Below are 25,635 nucleotides of genomic sequence, written 5' to 3'. Positions count from 1 at the left end.
TATGTTCAAAAGAAAGAAGACAAAGAAAAATCAAAAAGTGCAAGAAAAGAAAAAAGTAAAAAATAGAAAAGCAGGGGGAAAAAGATATAAAGAAGTGGCTTTCAATATTCCTCGCAGCAGGTATAACTAAAAAATACATGTTAATCTCTCTAACATCACATTACTCTTCTTTCTTTAATCTATCCCAGCTAATCATCAAAACCATTTTTTTTCATTTTTAAATAAAAAAAGCTCCTTTATATAGTTTACTAAAACCAACTTTCTTAACTTCCATTATATGCTAATGCATAAGCCAAACGAACTGGATTCATAAAACTTGATATGATTCAAAACAAAACTTAATGGTATGTTTATAATGAGTGCAGATTTTAAACTGACTTGATTAAGCATGATTGAATCCAATCAGAAAGTCCTACAGCAGGAGCGGGGGATGAAAGTGAGGAGGTACAGGAGTATGGGATCCCCTAGAGGCATTTTGTTTGAACTCCTGTTGAGATTACTCCATCTAAGTTGTTTCCCTTTGAAGGAAGGGATTTACCATTTCAGGAAGCTAATTTCTGCAATAATCTCAGGTTTTCTGATAAAATGTAGACTCATGCTAGAAGAATGTTAGGAAAATGTCCTGGAGAGCATGTAACATATATGCCTGTTCAAGGATCCTTCTCACTGTTCTTCCTTAAATGAACAAAGCCAATATTATCTGGGCAGCTTTTAATAGACACAGATGATTTTTTCTTCCTGGCATAGGGGCTCAGGTGTTGAATGACTGAAATATGATGCTGTCCCATGGAGAATGGCAGCTTCATGAATTAGAAAACAGGTATAAGTTGCTCAATTGGCAGGAGGGAGGCATTTGTGTGAGCAGAACATAAGGACCCCAAAAGTTGAATTTTTCTGCAGGCTAGCATTGTAGGCTTTGTTGACTACTTGTATATTTTGAGCTTATAAGAATTCCAAAGCTCTCTTTCACCCAAAAATTATAAAACTACTTTTTTGTCAACAATTTCTGCATGTGTATAACTGTTAGAAGAAATATCCAGTTCCAGTTCAAAGGTGGGAAAAAGGCACTGGAAATAAAATGAAGGCTGGAGGCTGATTAGAAAGAAAGATTCCCTTTATTGATGAAGCAGAACCACCAACCACATGTGATTGTGGGACAGCTGACAAAATGGAGTTTACAGTGGTGGGTTTAATACCTTCTGGATTCCTATGAAGTCATGTAGGGGTCATGGCTGGCTCTATATAAAAAAGAGGAGATGCAAATCCTAGGAGTTTGAGCAAATTTTGTCTTGATTGTGTTGCTTATCTGAAGTTTCTGCCTGACCCAGTCTTTCTGAATGGATTACCAAATCTGCATTTCTATAAACTAGCCTCCTCAGTTTCTGCTTGGGGCAAGGAAACTGGGACTAGTTTCTGCCTCCCTTAAGGTCCCCCCCCCCCATTTCTCCTTTAGGGGAAATATTCTATCCTGCCTTTTTAATATTCCCCCAAATATATTTAATATTCCCTAAAATGACAATTGGTTCTCTTTGGCAGAATGGGATTAGAATACCTGCCAGGATCATTCTCTTGCAGTTGGGTGGTGCTGAATTCCATTTTTGAATATTGAAAACAGAGGCCTGATTAGATTTTGGAAAATACTCTTAAGTATCTTAACTACTGGTACTAGACCTAATCTTCTCCAATCTGGCATATTTCAATTGTATTGAAACTGCAGTTGCATACTGCATAGCTGGAGATGTTAACCTGGGGAATTATGAGAGCTAAATTTCAATCTCTGGACTGTTGTCAACACTATAAGGGAGACTGGGTTAGAAAACCAACTCCTCAGGAAGATTAATATTATACTGTAGGTTATGTAGTAATTACAACATCATACACATCTCTCATGTCCTGGTGAATCAGAAAGGTCTCTTTTGAACTCTACTCCTTTCCCAGCACTTAAGGAATGCATTTGTCCTTATTGTTTACTTAACAGATTCTGGATATTTGCTTCAAGGCCATCTCCTTGGCTCTGGGTAAAGAATGAGACAACTCGCCATGGCAAACTTGCCACAGCCACCTTGCTGTGGTACAAATCGCCACAACCAACTTGTCACAAGACAACTCGCTGTGTGGCAATTTATCAGTTCAATTTAATTATTTAAAATAAAATTTAAAAATATTTTAATTTTTGCCATTCACATTTCATTCTCTTCCTCCTTTTGCATTGTTTCTTTAATGATTCTATTCCACCATTTCTTTGATATTAATGTAATTCTTATCCCGCAGTAAGTTTTCCCACAGCAAGTTGACCACAGCAATTTGGCTGTGGTGAGTTGGGCATGGTGAGTTGGCTGGCTACATTGACTTGTCATAGACCCATCTGTAGTGGAGATCAGTGGTGGGATTCAAAAATTACTACCGGTTCTATGGGCGTGGCTTGGTGGGCATGGTGTGGCTTGGTGGGTGTGGCAGGGGAAGGATACTGCAAAATCTCTATTCCCACCCCACTAACCTGCTTTCCAGCTCTGTTCTGCTGTGCAGAGCAACAAAAGAAGACCCAGCTGATCAGTTGGGACTTGGGAGGTAGAGAATATATGGAGGCGGGACCAGTCACAGGTAGTATTCTGAACTACTCAAAATTTCCACTACCGGTTCTCCGAACTACTCAAAATTTCCACTACCAGTTCTCTAGAACTGGTCAGAACCTGCTGAATACCACCTCTGGTGGAAATGGATGGTTGCGGAACCCTGTACTATTAACTAAATGAACTTGGCAATCCTATCAACTCTGATGTCTAACATTATTACCTTGTAATTTTACAACACATGTACTAGTCAGCTACATAACTGGCTGAGGCCTCACAAGTGTGGTGAGGAGCAGATCCAGCATCACAACAGCTCTGCCTATGTTAATAGGCCAAGTGGGCAATTGAGATGGGAGGGAGAGATAGATGCATTGCAGTACTACTACATTCTATTGTAAGGGTGGGCAGACTGCGAAGTACTCAAATTTTCATTATATGATCTCAGGAGCACTGCAGAAGACATAATTTATGTAAGTCCTTTCATTCATCACGGTCGTAGTTTCAAAATGTCGCTGAATAAACGTTCATTAAGCAAGAACTACCTGCTGTTTAATCTTGTTTAACTTTTCACATTAATTTCATCTAGAAAATGTTCCCTGATCCTCAAAGCAAATCTTGCCACTTGGGGATTTTGGGATTTATATTCCCAAGCTTTGTGAAGTTTTGCAGGCTGAGATTGACTAATCTAAAGTCATCCATATTTTAAAATTTATCAAATGTTAATTTCTATTCCTTTTGATTTTTGAACACTCCTCACTAACAGCTTGCTTTCCATTGGATGCTGCCTTCACATCATATGCTTTTCTGTTTACAAAATTAATCTGTTTCTAATTTTGTATAGCTCATTGAACTATAAAGTAACCAGGCAGATTGGACTCTCAAACCATGCTATGTCACAAACACCTAACCTAGGTTAACAGGTTTAATTAAATTAGTCAAGCATGTGAATACATCTGTTAGATCTTTATCTGACCTGGTGGCACATTTTATGAATATAGCTACCAGTGGGAATCAAAGTTTCAGCAGCAATCTAATTGAGAACCAAACTACAAATTACACAAACATTTATGTGATAAACCCACTGCATTTATGCCAGGAAACTGGTGCATTTAGAAATGATTCAGTAGCTGCTTCAACCATCTGCCTTTTGACTTTCAGCTGCAATAACTACAAGTTATTGTTCTAAATAAATTAGGTTTCCCATCTCTTGACTGCAAAAATCTAGACAAACATTAGATAGTAGCAAACAGATAGAGAAAACTTTTTGTGATATAATTTGAGAGAATTTCTGTCAGTGACTAAAATCACTCTTAGCATTAAGCCATGGCTTGTTTCAATAAGCCACTGATTAAATTGTTTCATTGAATTAAATTGATCACTGGTTAAATTTATACAGTTTGCTAAGCCATAAAACATATCTTGTAAAACAATGAGTTTGGAATACACACGAAAAGTTACTGTGGTACAATGTCATATGAGAAATGCATAAGAAACAATGATATTAGTCTTAAAAGCAGTATGACTGCCCCTGAAGGCCAACTTTGGAAGATTACTGGCCTTCCTTGTGTACATGATGGTTTCCGTAAGAACAGACGACTGGAATAGGTGGGCCAGGAGGCAATCCAGCAAGGTACTGCCTGTGTTCTTTTGATTAGCTCAAAGTCATCCAGCAAACTTTCATGCCTAAAATTAGAATTCACAATCTAATCCAGCAAGTTAATTGCTACATCACACTGACTTTCAACAATATACTGTATATCTTGTCTATTATATATCACTGCCCCTTAATTTATAATGAATTATAGAGATACAATACTTGCATGGTTTAAAAGGTTAATTTCAGTGGAAATATCTTTAAGATTTCATACTTCATAGGGAGTGTCCTCTATTGAAATTAATTGGGAAAATTTTACCTACATAATGTCCCTTTTGATAGTTTGTTCTAATATTATCCCTATCTAAACTTTTAGGGGAAACTGTTATTTGTCATGTTTCATTTTTTGATACAAAACTATAAGAGTCATTTTTAGAATTAAAAGTGTTCAACAACCTAAATATAGCAGAACAAAGATAAGTGGCTTTAACCGTCTGGGATTAGTCTACTCCCTACTCCCTGGATTAATCTGAGGACCAGTTGCTAAACTACAAGTATTGAATATATATAAAACCAATAGATTTCCTGTGGGCATTGAGGAAGGGGGCTAAATGCATTTTTAAATCTATTTCTTGATTTTGGAACAGGAAATTGACAGAATAGATACAGAGAAAAGCTAAGGTCTGCTTTCACATACAACAGATAATCATTTACTGTATATACTCGAGTATAAGCCTAGTTTTTCAGCCCATTTTTTGTGCTGAAAAAATCCCCTAGGCTTATACTCGAGTCAGATTCCCTCTGAAAAAAAATGGTGTGGAGTCGCGGCCTCCGGCGGCAGCGACTCCCAACAGCCCAACCGGGAAGGGAAAGGCAAAAGCGCTTTGCCTTTCCCTTCCCGAGCGGTGGGACTGGGGCCACGCCGGCGGTAGTGACTCCTGACTCAGGGGGCCTCCAAGGAGGGGAAGAGAGTGACTCCTGCCTCCCGCTGTCATCATCATCTTTTGGGTTAGTGAATCAATTAAACCTTTCATGATAGTGAGATCGTTTCCCAAATTAATTATTTTTATTTTTGAAATTTACCAGTAGCTGCTGCATTTCCCACCCTCGGCTTATACTCGAGTCAATAAGTTTTCCCAGTTTTTTGTGTAAAATTAGGTGCCTCGGCTTATATTCGGGTCGACTTATACTCGAGTATATACGGTACTTTGTCAGGTTGCAGGCTGCTATAAGCATGCTTCTAAAATAAGTATAGCTTTTCTTTTTATTTTAAATACTTATCTGAATCACTACCTTGTTCCTGTTTTGTTCCTTCACAAAGGTTTCCAATGAACAGTTTTTCTGTCAAAATAAAAGTTTAGTATCCAGATTTACAATCCTTTCCCATTCCCCTGACCTCCTTTTCTTTTAAAATAATACTTTACAGCAGAGTTTTTCAGTCTCAAGTGCTTTAAGATGTGTGGACTTCTGGAAACCTCCAACCAGCATTCTGAAATTAGCGAAGTTGAGAAATATCGCTTTATACTATCATATGACATTAAATGCAAAGTGATTCATTCACCCAGGCTAATATTCTTTTATCTCCATACTGAATATGAGAGTAGGTTTCACTCTGTGGACCGTCATATCTCTTCCAAACATGGGTTGAACATAGAGGTGGTATTCAGCAGGTTCTGACCAGTTCTGGAGAAATCTATAGCGGAAATTTTGAGTAGTTCGGAGAACCGATAAATACCACCTCTGACTGGTCCCGCCCCCATCTATTCTCTGCCTCCTGAGTCCCAGCTGATCGGCTGGGTCTTCTTTTGTTGCCCTGCACAGGAGAACAGAGCTGGAAAGCAGGTTACTGGGATGGGGAGGAATGGGATTTTGCAGTAACCTTCTCCTGCCATGCCCACCAAGCCAACCCACATCCACCAAGCCATGCCCACAGAACCGGAAGTAAAAAAAAATTGAATCCCACCACTGGTTGAACAGGATTGCTGTCCCTGTTGGGATGAGAAATTTAATGAGAAAGAAAAGAGTTTGTCACAAAGTATCTGTATTAATCTAAATAAGATTATAACAAAGGAAAGTGATACAATAGCTTTTCTCACCTGGTTTTTTCCATAGGTGCCCCTATTCATGCTCAGTTCTATGTGAACAATGTAGGGTGATGCTGTACATCTACAGTCAATGCTGTAAGAAAAGGGCACCAGAGAGGCCCAAAATGAAGGTACAAGTATCAACAAACTTGGAGGAATGTGAATTGGGAGAAATTAAAAAAAATAAACATTAGAAACAGTCCAGTGAAGATAGTGATCCAGGCTTCCAAGGCCAACATTGCTGCTGTCTCATTCCAAGAAGCAACTAAGGCCTTAATCAAAGCAGGCATTAGAGTCCGAGGAACACCCCCAAGTTCCACCTGAAACCTGATAGGGTCTGTTAGGTATCTGGAGTGGACCAGTAGGGAAGAAATAACTCCAAAAGGGTCAAAGAATGATTGGTCCATGGCAAAGAACTAATGGGAATAGCCAACAATCCCTGATCACACACGAATGCCATGAATGTTTGTTTAATTTATTTAGCAAGCTAGCTAGCTAGCAAGCAAAGGCCAGATCTAATGTCTGGCCTCCACTGTCAGTCAGGCCAGAAATAATTTGTGTTGGGTCCACGGTTGTCATGGTACCATGAACTCTTAAGCTGCCTCTGGGTCTATGCTCAAAGATGATTGAAATCTCCCAGGACCGAATCCCTATGGTACTCCATCTCCAACCTGGCCATGGATTCCAGCCCTGGCGGGATGAGCGGAGGGCCCGGCGGGGAGGCACTCGTTGCCTTGGGCGATGGGCGAGGAGGCGGCGGAGGCACCCGAAATGTCACCAAGGCAACGCAGTGCCTCCCGCCGGGCCCTCCGCTCATCCCGCCAGGGCCGTGGCAGAGCCGTGCGCGCTGGGGAGAACCAGGAAACACCCGCGGCTTGCCTGCCACGGCCCTGGAGGCACTTCCTGTCAGCCTCGGCTAGAGAAAAGAGCCAGCCTCTCGGAGCACGCCGGCGTCTTTCCCTCTCTCTCTATGTATGAAAGAGCTCGCCTCGCTCGGAGCGTTTGGCGAAGCACACGAGTTTTGCAGTCGGAGAGGGAGGACGCGGCGGCAACGGCAGGATGCTGCAAGTCAGGACCTTGCATTGAAGCAGCCCGGGGCACGTAGCCACCTCCCTCCAGCCCACCTTGAGGATTTGCCTTTTGTTGTTGGTATACTTGGCTTCAGGCGCTCCTGTGGCCGCCTTCCCTTTGCCTTAGAAGGTAAAGTGAATTATTTTAAAACCTCCGCTCATCCCGCCAGGGCCGGGCAGAGCCGTACGGGCTGGGCAGAACCAGGAAACACCCGCGGCTTGCTTTCCCGGCTCTGCTCAGCTCGCACGGCCCTGATAGGATGAGCGGAGGTTTTTAAAATAATTCACTTTACCATTGAAGGCAAGGGGAAGGCGGCCACAGGAGCGCCTGAAGCCAAATGTCTCCTCAGGGCTCCGGTTGCAGGGAGGAGCCCTGACTGGCTGCACGTGGCTGCGCCAAACGCAGCGGCGTTGCTGTAACGCTACGGCAGCAAGGGGGAAGGGAAATTAACGGTGGCGGAAGGTCTCCCGAACATCCAAGCTGTCGCCGCCCGCCCACCCGAGGATGCAAAGGGGGGGGGAAATTAAGTCACCCCCGAAAAGACGTCCTAGCCGTTTTTTCGGGGGTCAAAAAAAAATAAGGCCCGGCCTTATTATGTGAGAAACACGGTAGATTGTTAGCTGACAGCTGAATCTCAGAAGCAGGAACATTTGCTAGCATATGAACATTGCACACTTTGTGGCTTCATTCAGTGCTGTAGAGTTCATGCACAATGCAGCAGAGCAGCATGAAAAAATCCTTAATATTTGATTGATTGTGTGCCATCCAGTCATTTTCGATTCCTAGCAACCAGATAGATAGATTTTCTTCGTGGTGATTTATCCCTAGCCTGTTTTTTCAGGTTTTCTTCTGTGTGCTTTGCTTGGCATAACTATGCATGGTTCAGAGTGGGCTAGAGGTTCAGAGGTGAAAGATTTTTTGTTTGTCCAGACCTATATGCAACTGCCGGTAATGCTAGCAATTATATTTCCTTCCACTACTAATATGCCAATCAGTGTGTCTTCCTTCTCCCCCTCTCCCCCAAACATTTCTTTACTGAAAAAGCAATTTTTTTCTTGGCCCTTAGTCTATCAAAAAGCAAGCAGCGAGTGCTGAAAACAGAGAAACTAAGGTATGAATGACCTATCTTACAGAAAATGCCAGTGCTCCAGTTACAGGTCTCTGATTCCTTCCTCCTCTCTTGTTCACTCAAGTTGCCTGTTGTTGTTCTTCAAGGCTAAAGTCCAAGGAAGCTCTTAGCTAATCACTTAACAAAGAGCTCTTTGTGATGGGTTCCTCTGGGGAAATCTGACTCTCTTCTCCCATCTGTAGAAGCTGACAAGGATCTGGAGTGCAGGACGTAGATCTCCATTCCTTTTCTGTGGGCTTTGCAAGTGCGCAGCAAGAATAATTTCTGCTGCAGGCCTCTCAGAAATGTATCTCTCATTTATAGCTGCTCTTTTCTTTTCTGTTCATGGGGCTGATACGTCGAAGATTTGCCCCCATCTCTGCTTCTGCTATGAATCCTCCAGTTTTGTGGATTGTCACAATCGGCACTTGGCCCATGTTCCTCATGGCATCCCTCACAATACATGGATGCTGAATTTGAGACACAACAACTTGAGTGGACTAGAGGTAGGCTGCTTTGATGCTTTGTGGTCTTTGAAGATCCTTCTTCTGTCCCACAACTCCATTGCAAAGATTTGGCCCCAAACATTCACGTCCCTGAGTTTCCTGGAGAAGATGGACCTCAGCTACAACTTGTTGGCTCACTTACCACATGACTTCTCAAATGAGTTGACTTCCCTAAAGGATCTCAAGGTGGCCCACAACTGTTTGATAGCTTTGGGTTTTGAAAGCTTGCAGTATATGGAGAACTTGGAGAAGCTGGACTTGAGCCACAACCTGGTCACTTCGATTGAGAAAGGGACTTTCCGAGGACTCTCCAGGCTCCGACATCTCTACCTTCAGTCTAACAGGCTTGCAGTTATCTATAACGGCTTCTTTTTTATGCTTCAGAACCTGGAAGTTCTTTTGCTTAACAGCAACAACATCAGCTTTATTGAAGTAGAGGCTTTCACTTCATTACACAACTTGAATTTTCTGGCTTTGACTGGCAACCGGCTCATCCACCTAAAATTTAAGACTTTCCTAAATATCCAAACAGTAAGCACACATATCCAGCTGGCTGGTAACCCATGGGCCTGTGACTGTGATCTCCAAAGGGTTTTTGGCAAAATCATGAGTGTTCGGCACCTTCATGTGGACGATTATGAGAACCTCACCTGTTCCAGTCCTTGGCAATTAGCTGGCTCGCCTCTTGTTTCTGTGGACAGCCAGCTGTGCATGGCAGAGACAGCCACTGTCTTAGTGATCACAGTTACTGTCCTGGTGACAGTGATTGCTGCGATTGTGATGGCAGAAAGGAACAGGAAGAAGAACCAGGAAAAGAACTGGAATGAATTGGAAGGGCCCTTTGACTCGCAGGAGAAATAAGACAAGAGACGAGAAATAGACTTTGGGTGTTTTTCAAATGTTGTTTTACTATGATTCTTTAAATCTATAATTCCAAATTCTGCTTAGCTTTTTTCTTTTTAGTCAACGTGGCTAAAATTCCAGATGTATTGGAATTGCTCGTGGTTCCAGGGCATCCACAGCAGGGGCAAGTGACATCATGAATTTGCGTCACTTGTGCAGTGATGATGTCATTGCACAAATGATTTGCATCAGTCATGTTGTGCCCATTAGATCATGTTCTTTGTTCTATCTATTTATGTATTTATTAGATTTATATTCTGCCTTTTATTCAAGGTGACAAAGATACCGCTTCGTCCTCCTATTCCCCCCCCCCCCAACAATAATCCCATGTGCTAGATTGAGCTGAATGAGAGAACAGCTGGCCCAAAAGCACCTACCGGTACTAGGGAATGGCTTTGAAGGACTGGAGGAGGAAGACCCAGACAAGTGGGGCTTGAGTTCATCCCCAAAAACTAATTTGAGAAAATGTCTCATAGAAGCTTCTTTCTGATTTACACCAAGATAAATGAGGGACAAGGAAACACATGCAGAGTTTCAAGTTTCTGTTACTGTTCTAGTGAAACTAGTTTCAGATCTATAGAGCCTTGGTTTCTTGGTCTGGTCTACCTTATTGGCTCTCACCCAGAGACCTTCCTTGATGAGGGTGGACTAGAACCCTGGCTTGTTTTCTTCCGCACCTTCCCTTAGTTTGTCAACCTGGTTTCTTTGTGATGAAAATTGTGCTAATACGATGGCATATCATGTCATCTCGGCTTGTACTGGATACTTGGTTTGGATTCCACGAATGAATGAATATGAATAAATGAATGAATGAACACAGAAAACATTTGTTGATTATGGCACTACTTGGAGAAAGGGAGCCTTACAACAATTATTTGTGCCCTGGTAGCTTCTGATTGAGAATTCAGCAATCATGTAAGCTGCTTTGAGAATGCTCTCAGTTGGGGAAGAGGTAGGTAACATCAACCATTTTTAGCCTGCAGTCGCTTGATACTAGTGCCTTGTAATCAGCACTGTGGGCCCCTGCCCCCAAGCCAAACTCAAAGTGCTGCTTAACCTTCAAAGCATTCCAGGACCAGGTTATCTGAAGAGGCATCTCTTCCTCTGTTCCCCTACCTGGGGCTAGTATGCAAGACCTCGGGAAGTTGCCCGTTGAAAGATATGAAATGATCGACACCTAGTGGGGAAGGAGAGCCAGTGCAAGGTTAAGGTGTTGAACTAGGAATGGAGAGATTCGGTTTCTAATCTTCCCTCAGCCACTGAAGCTCCTTCTAGATCAGGGGTCTCCAACCTTGGCAACTTTAAGCCTGGCGGACTTCAACTCCCAGAATTCCCCAGCCAGCTTTGAAGTCCCTCAGGCTTAGCTTTGCTAGCTGGGGAATTCTGGGAGTTGAAGACCGCCTGGCTTAAATTTGCCAAGGTTGGAGACCCCTGTTCTAGATGACTTTTGGCCCAGTCACTCTCTGTCAGCTCATTTCACAGGAAGAAATAAGAAGAAATGTTATGAGCTCTTGAATGACTAGTGTAGAAAGTTAGCACCCACCCCTCTCCTAGTATCACGATTGTTCTCATTATCAACTGATCAGTTATTCCTGGTGTGTATTGGGACATTAATCCAAAAGATGCGAAGAGCAACGAGTTGGGAAATTTTGACTGGGAGCTAATGATATATTACTATTTAGCTCCTGATATGATGAACATGCCTGTATCTATTTGACCTTCCCTAATGTAGGGAGGGCTGGAGGTCCAGTGTCACCTCACAAATTGGGAGCCAACCATGGTCTTGAGATACATACTTTCCATTTCTGGACTTTGGCTAAATTGGACAGTACTCCTAAAAAGTATAATGCAGATGACACAGGGCTCTTCTTGTACCTACCATGGCAACAGAGTCTAAACCTGCATTGCTAAGCTTCCCCAACTGTTGCACAGGACCTCAAGGGAGCCCTTGCTTGCCTCCCCGCTTCTCTTCCATCCCTGCAAAACATTGGCCATACCTTGAAGCAGCATTCCCCCCCACCAGCATCTCACTGATCGCAAGCACTTTGTTTCTGGAAACTTCCATTTCCATTTCCATTCATCTTTTGGAGGAAATTGGAAACTGAAGAGTCACTCAAGCTCCCTCTGCTGATAATTGGAATCTGTAGATGTACAAAAAGGTCAGTGACCCTGTTTTTTGAAATTAAATGCAGAATATATTCTAAATTGTGGTAGCTAGAACATGTACTTCAGGAACCTGGTGACGAAAACCGGAAGGGCTTGATCGATGGGATGACAAACACTGGCCAAGTAGGAACATTTCTACAGATTCCCTTATTAAAATCAACAACCAAAAGGTGGTTTTTTGTTTAGTTCAGTGTTTTTCAAACTTGGCAATTGTAAAATGTATGGGTTTCAACTCTCAGAATTCCCCCAAACACCTTTGCTGGGCATGGAATTCTCAGAGTTGAAGCACCATGTTAAAAGTTGCTTTGTTTGAAAATCTCTTTATTTAGTGTGTTGAATGAATCTAACCAATTGTAAACTCTTAATTATGAAATAAACCTTAGTAAAATTACCATGGCTTAATATATTACGAGAACCCAGCCAGTATCTATGAAATCTGGACAAAACTGCGGAAAAAGCCCTGATCCACAGAGTCTTAGCTAGCATGCGTGAGCTTCTTCCAAAGCTTGCAGAGGAAGAAATCCGGGTAGAGGCTTCGCTAGTTGACATGTGTAGAAACAAAGGTGTAGATTGCTTTATTGCAAAAAGTAGACCATCTGTGGCCTGATGTTCTTTTAAGAGCGCGCCACTAAAAATGGGTAGCAGGTCACTGAAAGGGAGCGGTTCAGGGAGCAAAAAGAAGTAGCAGCTACATTTAATGAAGAATTAACATACAGTCCGTCTTTTCCTGGTCACATTTATCCAACCCACCTGAGCAGAGAGGGAAGAAATGCTATGGGTCTCCTTTCCTAAGGAGGTACATCTAGCAGGTTCAAGAAGAAGGGACCTTTCCATAGTGCCTCCCTCTAGGGGTGGTATTCTACCAGTTCAGACCGGTTTGGGCAAACCAGATGTTAAAGTTACATCTGGTTCCCCGAACTGGTATGTCAAGTGACTGGCTGGCCCCGCCTACTCCTCCCCTCCCCTCCCCGGAGTCTCCACGTGGCCCATTTTCTATGGAGGTAATTGCAGGGTCTGCGCAGAGATTCTGCAAGGGGGGAAAACGGGCCTCCCAGAAGTCCAGAAATGAGCCAGGAGAGGCTGTTTTCACCCTCCCAGAGGCCCAGGGGAGGCCTCTGGACCCGTGGGAGGGCAAAAATGGCCATCCCCGGACTCTGGAAGCCCACCGGAAGCCGGAAACAGGAAGTTCCGGTAGGCCATGGCCACATCCACCCAGCAACTGGGCGGAGAGCCAGTTGCTGGGATTTTTGAATCCCAGCTCTGCCTCCCTCCCTCCCTGTGGCTCTCTGCCCATGGAACATCATGTCCCCACTTCATCATTTCTTTTGTAAGAGTGTGAAGATGTCCTGGTTTTGCCAAAGGGCCTGGGGAACCCAGAGTGGGATGGAGCCCTTCAAATGGCTCCTTTGATTGACTGATTGTTGCTGGGGGGGGGAGGATGTGGAGGGCTATTGGTTTTTTATTGTTTTATATTGGGTTTTCATCTTTGTAAGCCATTGAGAGTCATTGAGATATAATTTTTTTAAAGTAAATAAATACATGAAAGCAAAAGCAAAAACAAAAAACACACACACTCCTTTCCCCTGCTGCCTCCAGATACCAGGAAATGAAATGATGGAAAAATACAGTCAGGTAAAAGGTTGCCTGCACCTCTTCAATGGGTGCCTGCCTGTTTGCCTGGCAGAAAAGCGGACACTCCCACCTGCTATCTTTTGGAATCTGATTTACAGGTAGTCCTTGACCTACAACCATTCGTTTAGTGACCATTGGAGGTTATAATCTCACTGAAAAAAAAAGTGATTTAATGACTATTTTTTACACTTACAACCTTTGCAGCATTCCCACGGTCACGCGATTAAAATTCAGACCCTTGGCAACTGGTATGTATGACAACTGCAGCGTCCTGGGGTCTAACCCTAACCCTAACCTCTTGTGACTTTCTAACAAGCAAAGTCAGCGGGGAAGCCAGATTCACTTAACAAACATGTTACTAATGGAACTGCAGTGATTCCCTTAAGAACTATGGCAAAAAAAAAAAGGGTTGTAAAATGGGGCAAAACTCACTTAACAACTGTCTTCCTTAGCAGTGGAAATTTTGGGCTCAGTTGGGATTGTAATTCAGGGCCAGCCTGCATAAGGACTAAAAAGGAGACACTTGAATCCCCATTTCTTCCATGAGCCACTCCTGTATCACCCTATTTATTATTTATGGTTTATTGCCTTGGTGATTAGATGTGGAACACATTCTGATCTCCACTCCATATTATAGTTTCCCAGACTATCAATCCCATCCTGATTAGCGGTGTGGCCTCTCTCTTTTTCAGTTTGTGTTAACCTCTGAGTTCCTCTTCCGGAGAGCTATAGAGTTGACTCAGCCTTCCCTCCTTCCGAGGTGGGTAAAATGAAGACCCAGATTGGGGGCATTATGCTGACTCTGTAAACCACTTAGAAAGGGTTGTAAAGCATTGTGGAGTGGTATATAAGTCTAAGTGCAAATTGCTATTGCTATAGGGATTTGATTTGACTTAATATTGTTCGAAAGCAAGGAGTGTGTCTTATGGAATACATCTATGGGCATTGTCTTTTGCTCTATAAATTCAAGTCCAGAGGCACACCTGATAAAGATATTTGTGTCATTTGGTTATCATCCAGCTTTTTCTTTTATGTAGAATAAGAGCATCTCAGTAGATCTCAATGTAAATATAGTGTCCAAGGGCTTGCATTACAATGGCTGGAGTTTTTTTGTTTTTAAATATCTTTGATTGATTGACTGACATGAAGTCAGAGTTGACTTTTAGGGCTCACATACTGCGGGTAGATTTTCTCTACAACCTAACCTGATTTTTTAGGTCTTCTAGCAGTGTCACTGTAACTTCATCCATCCATCTTGTAGCTAGTATTCTTCTATTTCCTTCCACCTTTCCCAGCATTATAGGTCTCTTAAATGGGCCAGGTTTTGCATAATGTGCTCAAAGTACAAATTGAGGCCTTGAATAAAAGGAAGTATCGTTACCTGAGGAATCATCCAGTCCAAATCTCACTGAAAGTGAAACATCAGAAAGGAGAGCAGGAGTCTTGACAAAGGTCTGTCTCAGCTAATATCTGGGCAGGAGACTAAGCAGGAGGGCCATAGATCACAACTGTTTTGTCCCAGAAAACCGGTTCTTCCCAGTGTGCAGTGCCCAATAAAACCACTCACCAAAAATGGAGATTTGCAAAAGCTTTATTTTGCGCAAAAGAAAGACACACTAGGCCTGTTGTGAAGGCCACTCCTTCAACAGTACAGTTTTTATACATATTTCTCCATAAGCCCTCCTTAAGACAACCCCTCTTAAGCCATCCAGCCATTTATTAACATTGCTTAACTTGCATTTGAATTATCTAGCAATAATCAGCAGTTTTGCCCCAATTTCCAGTAACAAGTAGCACACTATGCCATAATGAGTACATTGCCCCCTTCAAGGTCCTCCTTTCACAAGTCATTGCCGTATGTGTGTGTGTGTGTCCGTACACACACACACACACACACACACACACACACAGACGAACACAATACAGAAGCCTGATGATGACAGATGAGATTCTGCTGAAACGTTGCTACAACTTTAAAAGCACAACTATAATGACGTGGGAAAATACCCGAACAAAGCTGAATACCCTACATGTAAGTACCCGCGAAAACTTAAGAAAACATATATTTCCTGTTTTTCCCTCAATTTCTCTGTTCAGGTAGTCGCCTTGTTCTGCAACTACATTAAAAGCAAGCATGTTCTGAGATTTTTTTTTACTAATTAAGCTGTTTCCATTACTTCTTATGCACTAGCAATTAATTGGAAAATGTCTGCAAATAAGACTAGTTTTTTAGGGGAGGGGGGAATCTAGTGGCCTTTCCTTCAATTGGCCAATCATTCACTGTACCAAACTAAAGAAGTAATTAAAAACTTGATTAGGGTGACTGGACTGAAAAAACAAAGAAATTCCAAATTTTTAGTGCTAGCTATAAAATTTTATCTCCTTCATGGATCACTGCCTTGTCACGGTGAAGGGGCTTGCGTAGCTCAATGAAGCTATGAGCTATGCTGTGCAGGGCCACCCAAAATGGACAGGTCATAGCAGAGAACTCTGACACAAGGTGATTCACTGGAGAAGGAAATGGCAACCAACTCCAGTATTTTTGCCATGAAAACCCCATGCACAGTACCAAAAAGCAAAAAGATATGACGCTGGAAGATGAGCCCCTCCAGTCAGAAGGTGTCCAATATGCTACTGGGGAAGAACAGAGGGCTAGTACTAGTAGCGCCCAAAAAAATGAAGCGACTGGGCCAAAGCCGAAAGGACGCTCAGCTGTGGATGTATCTGGGGGTGAAAGGAAAGTCCAATGCTGTAAAGATCTATACTCCATAGGAACCTGGAATGTAAGATCCATGAATCATGGTAAAACAAGAGATGACAAGACTGAACATTGACATTTTAGGAATCAGTGAACTAAAATGGAGAGGAATGGGTGAATTTAATTCAGATGACCATCAGGTATACTACTGCAGGCAAGAATCCCTCAGAAGTAATGGAGTAGCCTTCATAGTTAATAAAAAAGTAGGAAAAGCAATACTGGGGTACAATCCCCAAAATGATAGAATGATCTGTTTGAATCCAAGGCAAACCATTCAACATCACAGTAGTCCCAGTCTATGCCACAACCACTGGTGCTGAAGAGGATGAAATTGACCGGTTCTATGAAGTCCTACAGCACCTTATAGAATGATGACCTTATCATCATGGGGGATTGGAATGCTAAAGTAGGAAGCCAAGAGATAACCGGAATAACAGGCTTAGAGTACAAAATGAAACAGGGCCCAGGCTGATAGAATTTTGTCAAGAGAATATGATGGTCATAGCAAACATTCTTTTCCAACAACCCAAGAGATGACTCTACCCATGGACATCACCAGACGGTCAACACAGAAATCAGATTGACTATATGCTCTGCAGCCAAAGATGGAGAAGCTTTATACAGGCAGTAAAAACAAGACCAGGAACTGACTGTGGCTGAGATCATGAGCTTCTTGTTGCAAAATTTAGGCTTAAGTTGAAGAAAGTAGGGAAATGCACTAGGCCACCCAGGTATAAACTAAATCATATCCCTGATGAATATACAGTAGAGGTGACAAATAGATGTAAGGAATTAGATCTGATAGACAGAGTGCCTGAAGAACTATGGATGGGGGTTCACAACATTTTACAAGAGGTAGCAACTAAAACCATCCCACAGAAAGCAAAATGGCTGGCTGAGGAAGCTTTGCAAATAGCTGAGGAAAGAAGGGAAGCGAAAGGCAAGGGAGAAAGAGAAAGATACACCTAATTGAATGCAGAATTCCAGAGAATAGCCAGAAGAGATAAGAATGCCTTCTTAAATGAACATTGCAAAGAAATAGAAGAAAACAATAGAATAGGGAGGACCAGAGATCTCTTCAAGAAAATTGGAGGTATGAAGGGAATATTTCATTCAAAGATGGGCATGATAAAGGATCGAAATGGCAAGGACCTAACAGAGGCAGAAGAGATTAAGAAGAGGTGGCAAAATTACACAGAAGAACTATACAAGAACGAGCTTAACGTCCCTGATAACCATGATGGGGTGGTCACTGACCTCAAGCCAGACATCCTAGAATCTGAAGTCAAGTGGGACTTAGGAAATCTGAGTAACAACAAAGCTAGAGGAGGTGATAGTATTCCAGTTGAGCTATTCAAAATCTTAAAAGATGATGCAGTAAATGCTACACTCAATTTGCCAGCAAATTTGGAAAACTCAACAGTGACCACAGGATTGGAAAAGGTCAGTTTACATTCCAATTCCAAAGAAGGGCAATGCCAAAGAATGTTCAAACTACCGCACCATTGCACTCATTTCACATACTAGCAAAGTTATGCTCAAAATCCTACAAGCTAGTCTCCAGCAGTATGTGGATCGAGAACTACCATAAGTACAAACAGGATTTCGAAGAGGCAGAGGAACTAGAGATCAAATTGCCAACATACACTGGATCATGGAGAAAGCCAGGGAGTTCCAGAAAAACATTTACTTCTGCTTCAGTGACTATGCTAAAGCCTTTGATTGTGTAGATCACAACAAATTGTGGCAAATCCTTAAAGAGATGTGACCTGACCATCTTATTTGTCTCTTGAGTCAAGAAGCAACAGTGAGAACTGGACACGGAACCACTGATTCATTCAAAATTGGGAAAGGAGTTTGGCAAGGCTGTATACTGTCGCCCTGCCTATTTAACTTATATGCAGAGCACATCATGAGAAAGGCAGAGCTAGATGAATAAAAAGTTGGAATTAAGATTGCCAGGAAAAATATCAACAACCTCAAATATGCAGATGATACCACTCTAATGGCAGAAAGTGAAGAGAAACTAAAGAACCTCTTGCTATGCAGGTGAAGAAGGAGAATGCAAAAATTGGCTTGAAATTCAACATTAAGAAAACTAAGATCATGGCATCCGGCCTCTCAATTCCTGGCAAATAAATGGGGCAGAAATGGAGATAGTGACAGATTTTATTTTCCTGGGCTCCAAAATCACCGCAGATGGGGATTGCAGCCAAGAAATTAAAAGACCCTTGCTCCTGGGGAGGAAAGCTATGGCAAATCTAGAAAACATACTAAAAAGCAGAGACATCACCCTGCCAACAAAAATATAGTCAAGACTATGGTTTTCCCAGTTGCAATATATGGCTGTGAAAGTTGGACAAGGAAGGCTGAGCATCAAAGAATTTCAACTATGGTGCTGGAGAGTGCAAGGTGATCAAACCAGTTAGTTGATCTCCTAGATGAGATCAACCTCGACTGCTCTTTAGAAGGCCAGATCTTGAAGATGAAACTCAAATACTTTGGCCACCTAATGAGAAGGAAGAAAGACTCACTGGAGAACAGCCTAATGCTGGGAAAGATTGAGGGCAATAGAAGAAGGGGATGACAGAGAATGAGGTGGCTGGATGGAGTCACTGAAGCAGTAGGCGTGAGCTTAAATGGACTCCAGAGGAAGGTAGAGGACAGGAAGGCCTGGAGGAACATTGTCCATGAGGTCGCGATGGGTCAGACATGACTTCATAACTAACAATAACAACATCATAAAATTTTATATTTCTACCCAAAAGCTTCCAGACTTCTTTTTCCATTTCCTTGACCGCATTCATTCTAATGCTTGCTTCTGAAGCAACATTATCAAATGTTATTAACACTTACCAGCATTACAATTACTTAAAACACTGTGAAAAACAAGGGTCATTCTGAAAGAACACTTCAGCTGAGTAGAATGGGGTGCTGAAGGGTCTCTTCTTAATAGAGCTAATTCTTCTTGGGCTTCTCTTCCCAGCATCCTTCTCACTGGGATGGCATGTTTGATCTAAGATGCAAATTTCATCCTGGTTTAATTTCTTCTTTTTTCTCCCTGCTTTCTTATTTACTTAGTTTGAAAGCTAGGACTGAGGGAAATAAAGATTCAAATTCAACCCAGTTAAATTTGGATGCTGTTCAACCAATCTGTTTGATCGCTTAGCCTATAAAATTGATGGAAAGCTGAAATAGGAAGAGAAGGAGCAACTTTGCTGTCTGGAGATTATCTGGGCAAAAATGAAAGAAATATCCACTGAACAGGAGCCAGCAAGATATATGCTTTTTTCATGATTTCTAACATTTTGAAAGCAAATTATAAGCACAAACGATTATCATGATGATCAAGTCCTTCTAATCACAAAGTACCAATTGACCAGAAAGTAAATGAAGATGCTGCTTCTCCTTCCCTCTTTTTTCTGGAGAACTATATTTTCAAACAAAGCAATGCCTCTCCCATCATTTAGTTGTATTACTCTAGTTTACATGGGTTCAAGAATATTCTTAAAACTATAGCTGACAGAGGCCCCTCTGCCAGTTTTTCATGTCCCGGGGGAAAAAATTATAACTCCATACAAAGATATACTGGGTGGAATCATAGGGCACTGTCTTTTGTACAGTTTCTGCAGATTTTCACTTCAATCTTGTTCAATCTTAATAACTGGGTTTGTTCTTGGAAAGAGTAAAAGCGTAGAATAAGATTCCTATTACTCACAGTTTTGCTTTTCCATGCTTCACTTTCTCAGGCTCCATATACAAGTTGTCAGTTCTGCTACCTTTTAAAGGCACCAACAATAAGTAGATTCCTTCCACTAGTGATTTATTGGCCATGTCAATCAATCACAAGCAAGCAAGCAAGCAAGCCATCAACCAGAGTAGAGCTGGAAACAATCTTTGAGGTCTTATAGTCCAATCCCTTGCTCAAGCAAGAGACCCTATACCATTTCAGACAAGTGATTGTCCAGTCCCTTCTTAAAAACCTCCAGTGATGAAGCACCCACAACTTCTGATGGCAAGCTGTTCAACTGATTAATTGTTCTCACTGCTAATCAAGCTTCTCTCCTTGATTAGCTTTCATCCATTGTTTCTTGTCCTGCCCTCTGGTGCGTTGAAAAAGTTGGCCCTCTCTCCTCTTTATGGCAATCTCTCAAACACTGGAATACTGCTTGTCCTGAGAAAAGAAACCCTAATCCTTCTTTTCTCCAGACTAGCTAAACCCAAATTCTGCAAGAACTATGTTTTAGTCTCCAGGCCTTTTAATCATCTTAGTTGATCTTCTTTGCACTTTTTCCAAAGTCTCAACATCTTTGTTGTAATGTGGTGACCAAAACTGGATGTATTTCAGGCGTGGCCTTACTCCTTTTTAAAATGTGATTTTGATTCTATTCCAAGGATTGTATTAGCTTTTTTGGTTGCTGCCACACACTGCTGGCTCATATTTAAGTGATCGTCCACTAGGACTCCAGATCCCTCTCACAGTTATTGTTTTTGAGTTCCCATTTAATCCTGACACAAAAATGCCCCATTTGTCTGCTTTGCTCCATGCTGCTGCCTTCATCTCAGTTCTAAACCATAAGATAGATTCAATTAAGAAATCCTTAACTGTACTTAGTAATATTTTCCCACTTATTCCAAGATTTTCTAAAGGCAGTCTGGGGTGTGTAAAGTCTATTATACCATTTCACCTGTCATTTTGGAAGGAAATTAGGTGGCTGCAAGGGCTTGAAAGAAAGACTGGAGGCTAGATATAAGTTCTAGGCTGCGAAAATCTAAACAATCATGATAGCAGAAGGAAAAAAAACGATCTATCTGGTTGCTCAAATTTTTGTAGCCCAGAACAGAGTTCAGCAACTTTTCATGCTGATATGAATTTCCTGATGACTCAAGGTTGGGTAGCTGGTAGTACAGCTCTACAATCCTGATTATGTCTTTTCCTTATTTTTTAGCTCTGTCAACAACAACACCTTACAACTAATGAAACTACTTTGTATATTTTTCCTCTTTTTCTTCTTTCTTTTTCCTATTGATTTGGCTTTAATTGTATTGGTATGTTTACCTGTATTCAGATATCTTAATCTGAATTTACAAAGATGAGGAACTGTATGGTGCTCAGTGTCAGATTTTAATTTAGCAGCTTATATACTTGGTCAATGTGGATAAATATGTAGTTAAAATAGATAAAATGTAGATAAATAAATAAAGCTAACAATTTAAGGAAACAACTAGGTTTCAACTTAGGCTATTTTATTCTTAACCATTGTGTAAAATATAATTAAACACAAAAGAAGACAGTAGTTTCCAAAAAGGTAACTCTGCTATTCTTCTCAAGCTTTTGTTTGTTGGTTTATGGATATTCCTAACTCTAACCCTCAATTTTTATAGATTTTTATGAGATTAAGCCACTGTGCCAGATGCATGCTGTTGGTTCTTGTGAGAGAGGCTTTGTAAATACACACAGTTATAAGCTGTCCTCAACTTACAACCATTTGTTTAGTTATCATTTAGTTAGAACGGCACTCGAAAAAGTGACTTATGATTGTTTTTCGCACTTATGACTGTAGCAGAATCCCCATGGTCACATGATCAAAATTCAGAAGCTTGGCAACTGGCATGTATTTATGACAGTTGCAGAGTCCTGGGGTCATGTGATCACCTTTTGCAACCTTCAGACAAGCAAATTCAATGGGAAAGCCAGATTCACCTAAGAACCATATTACTAACTTAACAACTACAGTGATTCACTTAACATCTGTGGCAAGAAAAGTCATAAAATAGGGGAAAACTTAACAACTGTCTTGCTTAGCAGCAAAATTTTTGGGTTCAATTGTGGTTGTAAGTCAAGAACTACATGTATAGAAGGCGATAAAACAGAAGGAGGGGAAAAGTCTCCATAGAGGTGAGAATAGTTGACTTCTGGATGTACTTCTGGTGCTATTGGAAGCGAGGACTGCGAGCTCCGTGTTCCTGTTCTGAGCTCACCCCGTGGTCTCGTTCCAAGGGCTCCAATCGAAGCTATAGACACCCTGGAGGGGTGATAAAGTTAAGGCCTGGCAGGTCAAGGAGAGATGCATCTCTCTTCCCTGACCTGGAAGAACCCCTCATCCAAAGATGAGATACAGCGACAACCAAAATGGCTGCCATGAAGCCGGGGACAGTCTGAAAACCCAAGACAGTGAGGAGCGAAGAGACAGTGAACAGTGTGTGAACTGGGCGAGAGAATGCTCTTGAACTTTTAAATGCAACCCTGACAAGAAGACTCAGAAAAGAGGACTCATAATTATTCTTAAAGTGGCAGTGACCTAACACTGGAGTAGAATTTTAAGGAAGCAAAGCAAAATAAAGGAAGAAAATTGTAAATCTATTAAAAATATAGAAAATTGGATTCTTTGATTGGACAGACATCAGCTTTGGATAGACATTTTTAAAATGCCGTAATCTATTTTTTAAAAAATGAAAATAACATTTCTTTTTGGAAATATTAGTAAAGTTTGATGAGAAAGACAAAAATAATAAATTTTTAATAATAAATCAGTGAAAACTGATTTAAGAGCGCCATCTGCTGTCAAAGGAAGACACTACAGATCCCCAAAGTTTTGATAAGGTTTGGTTTAAGAAGTTTATTATTAAAAGACCCCTGAAAGCTATAATACAAGATTCAACTAGTAGAGGAATTTATGAAGGTTTTACTCTTGGACTATTTAAAAAAACAGAATGATTAATTTTAGGACATAAAGACTCCTGGACATTGGATTTTTCATGTGAAAAGCGACTTTGGTTTGAATAAAGGACTGTTGGACAATTGGACAGAAAGAAATAGAATAAACAAAAACAAAGATGAGTGGAATTTGCAAAGAAATTGTGTTGGAATTTCAGGATATAAAAGATACCTTGGCAAGAAGATTGGAGAACATTTTGAATAAAATACAGAGCATGGAAGTGTATCTGGAAATGGAGACTCAAATGACAGAAAGAAAGCAGGAGATCCAGGAAGAGGAGGAGCCAGTCAGAAGAGTAACCAGAAAGATTGAATAGATGAAGCAACAAAGAAAAAGAAATGATAAAAAGGAAATAAAAATGATAATGATTGATGTAATAAACCAAGAGAAGAGTACTTTAAGGGAAGTCAAACAGGAGTTGGAATTGTAGGGATAATTTTTTGGGAGAAAGACGGGTAAGAGTAGATAATTTGAAAATGAGACAATGGAATATAGTAGAGAAGGGAGGAATATTCAAGAGGAATGGTCAAAAAATGATAATAGAAATGAAAACTTAAGAGAGGAATTTGGGAAACAAGCTAAGAAATGATTAATTAAAGCTTTAATGCAAGTGAGGGATGATGGTTAAAAGGCGGGAAAAGATTATGATTCCACATAAATGTGTGTACTATTAGTTAAGATATACAATCGTTGAATGTAATAAATAGGAATATTAACATTCTATTGCAGGAAAAGAAATGGTATGTGGAATCTGATTGACATTAAACTATTATAGCACAATATAGAATAAGATAATGAAAGATTACAATTTAATAAAAGCAATTATATTATTAGTAGAATTGTACAATATGTTAAACATTAATATGATGAATACTATTTTATTTGCATTAAAATGTGACTTGAAAAGGGATGCTTTAAATATAATAGTGGCACAATTAAAAAATAATAAGGGGCTAAACAATGCAAAAATATAAATCAATATGAATTTGTGAATTGTTATTAGAATTATATAATTTGTTAAACACTGCAAAATTATTATTAATATAGTATCTGTAGTATAAGGAGTGATATTAAGAATATAGAGATTGATAAAAAATAACATACTTTAATATTTAATAATTAAGATTGATAATTTAACAAAATATGTGTATTAATATAAAATTTTATAAGAATGTCAACTGTATTAATTCTGAAAACTATTGTCATATTTGTTTTAAAATGGAAGACACTCCAGAACCACACTATTCACATAATGATATCTTGAAACAAAAAATAAAATAAAAAATGCATTACAAAAAAAAGAGATGAGAATAGTCAGACTTATTTGAGGAAATAGGTGATGTAGCCTAAGACAAAAATTTTCTTATAGCTGTCTCAAACATTACAAGGACAATGGTTTCCCATCTTTGCTTTTTTTTTGTTCTTTTAGTTCAGAAAGTTGAAAATAAACATATTTAGTAATATTTAGGTAGTCCTTCTGTAGATTCTGACATTTTATGTGGGAACAGGCCTTACGTTGTTTTATTGTTGCCAGAAACAGAACAGTGTTTTTTCCTGCTAGGTCTTTGGTCTTGGACTACATATATGCCATTTCATTCTTTATCACTAGAGGGCGCACCTCACCAGCTATATAGTGGGGGGTTTGTTTGTTTTTTAAGATCCTTTGGCAAGATTATTTCTAGAATCCTACAGGTTAGGGAATTCTTTTTTTACTTTTCTTTCTTCCTTTTCCCTTTCCTACCATAAAAGAAATTTTTTATATCTTCCAACGTCTGTAAATCTTTTTTTTTTTTCCTATTTATTTTAAGGGTTTTTTTTAAAATTTTCTCTGTGTTCTTCTTTTGATTACAATGGTAAAGAATATTTCACACTAATTCTACTAATAATAAATGAGTTGTCACATTTATAAAAAGCACATCACCAGTGCAAGAAGAACCTGATCGGCAGCAGATATTTTAGCTGCTGAGGATCCATGGAAGGGGAGGATTAAAAAAAAAAAAAGATATTGTGGTCTCTCGTAAACCAACAGATTTATTATGACAAAAGCCTTGATGGCAAATTGCAATAAATCTGTTGTTGTTGTTGTTGTTTTACATGGCTCAAATCTTTGTGTTATTTTTCTGCAACAGACTTCCCTTGCAACCCCTCTGGAATTTGTCATATTAAACACACACACACACCCCAAATGGGGAAATTTCAGGCTGACAGCTGAGTGGATGAGAAGCTACCAAGGTGTGAATAGAAGAATATCTTAGTATTTTGTATTATCAAATTCAGGAAGATTCAGCTCTATCCAGATAATAATCTCTTCGTCAAGAGATTATTTTTCAATTTAGAGATTCCTCAGAGATTGTAATTCCACTACATTTGAGAGAGAACCAAAGAAGGAGTTTCAGGTCTACATAACTTGGTATGCTTCTCTTCTCCACCCCACAATCTCCCCCAAATATAACAGCCACCGGACATCCTGAAGAACAACACACTTTATAAAGGCAGAGACACGGATTGATTAGGGCACATTTCC

General features: G+C 40.5%; 1 protein-coding gene across 1 annotated transcript; it reads left to right on the top strand.

Moving 5' to 3' along the window:
- Nucleotides 1-8,222: 8,222 nt before the first annotated feature.
- LOC113413387 (uncharacterized) lies at nucleotides 8,223-10,654 on the top strand. The gene has a single exon (XM_026669559.2). It carries the CDS (start codon nucleotides 8,733-8,735, stop codon nucleotides 9,792-9,794), a length of 1,062 nt encoding a protein of 353 aa, XP_026525344.1. The 5' UTR covers nucleotides 8,223-8,732; the 3' UTR covers nucleotides 9,795-10,654.
- The last annotated feature ends 14,981 nt before the right edge of the window (nucleotides 10,655-25,635 follow it).

Source organism: Notechis scutatus, chromosome Z (genome assembly GCF_049901735.1).
Source record: "Notechis scutatus isolate UNSWTSFEM ecotype Mainland chromosome Z, rNotScu1.2, whole genome shotgun sequence".
In the NCBI taxonomy this organism is placed as follows: domain Eukaryota; kingdom Metazoa; phylum Chordata; class Lepidosauria; order Squamata; family Elapidae; genus Notechis; species Notechis scutatus.
This window is presented reverse-complemented; position numbering and strand designations above follow the sequence as displayed.